Below are 4,057 nucleotides of genomic sequence, written 5' to 3'. Positions count from 1 at the left end.
GAAGGAGGACTATACCTTGAGGTCTCGGCGTTGGGAACGAAGCCACTCCTGGATGAAGTCCTGGGGGTCGGTGCTAAAGCTGAGCATGAAATCCCTCTGGGTCTTCAGCTGGTTGATGGACTCAATGGTCTCGTGGATCTGTGGAAGGAGTGTACGTGTCAGAGTAGCCCTTGCCCCTATCGTCCAGGGCTAAGCCCAAAGGCCTGGGTCAGAGATCTCATCCCCAAGGAGCTGGCCCACCCAATCATAAGCCCCAGAGGATGCTGGGGGGACAGCAGGCCCACCTTGACATCCAGGGAGGCAATCTCCTGCTGATTGGTGGTGGAGGCCAGAAAATTGCTCATCTGGGCCTTCAGTGGGTCGTCCACCTCCACGTCAATGTCGTAACAGGCCGTCTTCTTCTGGTCGTTAGGGTCCACGCTACAGGCAGCATACGGGTAGGGAAGCACAGAGCTATATTCCTCCTGCTCCATCCCCGTGAGCCAAAGCTAGGGCCCATTCGGAGTACGAGAAACCAACTTGCTGCTTCTCCGTGGCTTTCAATCAAGTCAAAGGTGGATGTGCTCTTAGAAGAGCCTTTCCACTCATCCTTCATTTACCTGATGACGTGGTTAATGACGATGGGGTCTGGATGTTGCAGAAGCCCAGCCAGCTTCATGGGAATTTCAGAGAAACGGAGTCGGCCGCAGCTGAAGATCTGGAGAGAGCACCAAAGCTTGTGATGCCTTTGAGGGCACAGAGGAAGGGGACCAGCCCAGGACCAAAGAGAGTGGCAGTCTGCAGACTAGCCACGAGCTAGCCCACTGGAGCTCCCAAGCAGCAGGCAAGGCAGGGGCCACGAGAGGAGGGTGGTGTTTGGCCCACCTGGCGGAAATAACGGTTGCAGTTGATGTACTCGCGTTCGTGCCCATCCTGTAGCTGGTTGTGTTTGATGTAAAGCCAGAGGGCCTGCATGATGGCAGCCCGGGTCTGTGTGTGCACACCCAGCAGCCTCGCCAGTCGAGGGTCCAGTTTGTACTGGGGAGGCTGGGAATGGACAGGGGGGTCAGAGGAGAGAGTCTTGTGAGTAAAAACAAGCACAACAGGGCAGGGACAGGAAGCATCTACAGGAACCTGCTCCCCTCCCCTCCCCTAGATGAGCTGCTGTGGGCTATGATCCCAGACATGGCCCCAGGGTATCTGTCACCTGGTGATCCAGCATGAGCAGGAGGGTGCACTTGACATTGAGGTCTCCAGGCCGTTTCACCTGGAAGCCATCTGTCTCCTGGGTGGTGGGCATCCGGTGCCACTGGCAGGAAGAAGGGGGGCAGAGCGTATCAGCAAAAGGACAGGCCTCCCGAAGGGACTGAGGCTATTTCTCTGCACCTGTCTGTGCTCTGTGTCCTTGGGCAGCCTGTTCTCACCATGCCCCAGGTCCATTCTCACCTCCACCAGGTGGTTGTCAGGCCCATACAGTTCCTTGTCCAGCTCAATAACGAGGCTCTTAAAGAATGAAGAAAACTTCCTCTTCTGTTTGCTAGGCTGGGAAGGAAAAGTGGTAGGAGATAGGATGCTGCTGAGCTCTTGAACCCAAAGCTATGCTAGCCCAGAAAAGAGGAGTGTCCTTTCAGCCCTGGAGCTCGGAACACTGAGGTTCTTGGACTCTAAAGGACACAGACCAACTACAGGCAAGTGAGAGACTGGAGGCAGTGAACAGGCTCTTGCCCCACTGCTGGCCAATGAGGGATTTCTCAAGGCCTTTGACTGCCACCTGCAGGGGAGTCTTCATAATAACCACACAAATAAACCAACTGGTGCCCTGCTGTGCCCTCTCCCATGGTGCTGGTTTCTGACCTCAGTCTTAAACCCACACAGGCCTCCTCCCCTCCCGACGTGTCCTCCAACTCACATCATCCAGCAGTTTTCCCTCCACTCGGAGCTCCCAGGAAGCCACCTTGTCCCCTGCTGGTGTTCCCCCAGGAGTCCCTGCAGTTCCTGCATTATCACCATCTGCCTTGCTGGGACTGAACGTATTGGAAATGTAGATCCGTAGCTTCCGCTTTTGCTAAAGAAAGAAAGATAATGAGAGGTGGACGAACATGCTGGAAAACAATGCCACCCAATCTTCCCGTGTGAGCTCACACAGCAATCTACACAAGTGAGCATTATGGGCCAGGCCCTTTGTCATGCTGGAAATCAGAGGTAAACCTCGGTCTGACCTTCAGAGAACTCACAGTGCTGTGGGGAACACACATCACCGGCAGTGCCCACACAGGCACACAAGGGCTCTACCCAGTCCGTCAGAAGCCTCTGGCTCACATTTTAAAGAAAATCCAAAAGCCCATCACGACCCCAAATATCCTAGTCTCCTGGAAAGCCTGCGCTGCTCAGGAGCTGTTCAAGAGTACCAGTTTAAAAAGAAGAAAGCGAGGGAAAGGAGAGGTTTCTCTAGAGAAGGGGAAAGAAAAAGGAACTGCCTCTCATCTACCCCCTAGTCTAGTGACTTTCAAAACTTCTGCTCGCAAACCATAAAAATCAACATTTTAAGTCATGGCCCAGCATCCACATACAGTATGTGTGTAAATATCTGAAAGAAATCATGGACTAATAGCCTCAGTACCATGCTAAGTACTTTACTAGTAGGAAGTGGTTTTCTGACAGTTCTACAATATAGCCACTAAAAAACACGCTGGCCCCAATACATTTGGTTGAGTCGTGCTCTGCAGTGAGCGGCATCCCGATGTGAAGAACCCCAATCCCACCCGTGCAGACCCTTTGCACGGCCCCTGAAAACAAAGCCACACAGACAAACATCTGATCCAGGCCTGGGGAGGTCAGGCTGCACATACCGTCAGAGGCTTTTTGATGGCCTCCTGGATCTCCATCCGCTTGCGAGCAATGGTCTGGTCCAGCTTTCGCTCAAAAGCCAGCAGATCCATGTATGCCTGAGACTCTGGGACAAGCTCCCGAATCTGGAGGGAGAAGGAATTAGCGTGCTTAGGCTGCAGCCCCGGCCCTTTGCTCCTTCCTCCCCTACCCCGGGGTTGGGGAAGATGGACTGCCACCCCCAGCACACTCACTCGCTGAGGTAGAACCTTATCTGCCATCTTCCTCCTCTTTAACCTGGGAGGAGAGAAAACCATCTAAGAAATCAGTGGTCCAGGGATGCTCACCCCCCAATACACTGCTCAGACCCCTTCCCTGGGAAAGCCAGGAGTCTCCTCAGTCACAGAAGCCCCTAAGGTAGAAGGACGGAAGCTCTGCTACCACTGCAGCAAGACTAGGTAAGACGGGCAAGACAGGGCGGTCTTACCCCCGGCGCTGGGCAGGCATCGGGGGCTGGGCCTGGGGCACGAGCAGGCGTTTTCGGAATGGATCCATCATGGTGGGTGGCATGCCAGGTCGGAGTGGAGCAGCTGTGCCAAATGGGGAGCCAGCAGGGGGTCCCACCTGCAAACCAGCCATGGGCATCCGGCTCCCTGGAGACATGCCAGGCCGCTGGGAGAAGGGAGCCAACAGGGGTGCACAGGTCAGAGGCAGGGCCCTGCGAGGCCCATAGCCCATGCCCTCCATCTCCCACCTCAGCCAGGGCAGCCTGGCTCCACGCAGCAGAGTGCAGAGCCCGCTGGAGTGCCAGGAACAAAGGGCGGCTGGTCCTCAGTGCAGAGTGTAAACCACACCTGCCCCGCCCCTGCAACCGCCCTGGCAGCCGCACCAGCAAATGAGGCCTGCCAGAGCCCAGGGGAGGAGAGCACTGCTCAGAGGGAAAGGCCTGGAGAGGCTTCTCAGGGCCCATCCCCACCTGGCATGAGGCACACTGTGCCCCATTCCCTGGGACCAGACGGCTCTGGGGTACTCTTGAGGTCCTCGCGTGAGTCCACAAAGCACTTCTTCCTCTCCTTCCCGCATTTTAAGGGGGTGTGGGGCAGTGTCACAGTCAGGCAGGGTGGAGGACACAAGTAGGCTGACTGGGGCAGAGCCCTGACGGCCATCCCGTGGCCAGGCTGGCAGCATGGCGGAGGAAGGGCAGTCGGTGGGCTGGCAAGCCAGCAGGCGGCAGCACCAAGGGGGGCAAGCT

The 4,057-nt window shown here is 56.2% G+C and overlaps 1 protein-coding gene across 1 annotated transcript in view; it reads right to left on the bottom strand.

Annotated features, from left to right (window-relative positions):
- SMARCD2 (SWI/SNF related BAF chromatin remodeling complex subunit D2) overlaps window positions 1-3,477 on the bottom strand; it is a gene marked incomplete at its 5' end in the record, with an annotated part of 4,439 nt that extends 962 nt beyond the window's left edge. The window contains 10 exon segments of the mRNA XM_014587180.2: window positions 16-138; window positions 285-420; window positions 600-697; window positions 865-1,026; window positions 1,187-1,288; window positions 1,426-1,521; window positions 1,889-2,044; window positions 2,829-2,951; window positions 3,060-3,102; window positions 3,293-3,477. Coding sequence (XP_014442666.1) covers window positions 16-138; window positions 285-420; window positions 600-697; window positions 865-1,026; window positions 1,187-1,288; window positions 1,426-1,521; window positions 1,889-2,044; window positions 2,829-2,951; window positions 3,060-3,102; window positions 3,293-3,477 — 1,224 coding nt within the window.
- Between the last annotated feature and the right edge of the window lie 580 nt (window positions 3,478-4,057).

This window comes from Tupaia chinensis, unplaced genomic scaffold (genome assembly GCF_000334495.1).
Source record: "Tupaia chinensis unplaced genomic scaffold, TupChi_1.0 Scaffold000187_1, whole genome shotgun sequence".
NCBI lineage: Eukaryota > Metazoa > Chordata > Mammalia > Scandentia > Tupaiidae > Tupaia > Tupaia belangeri.
Note: the sequence above shows the minus strand (reverse complement) of the source record. Positions and strands in the feature narration are given on the sequence as shown.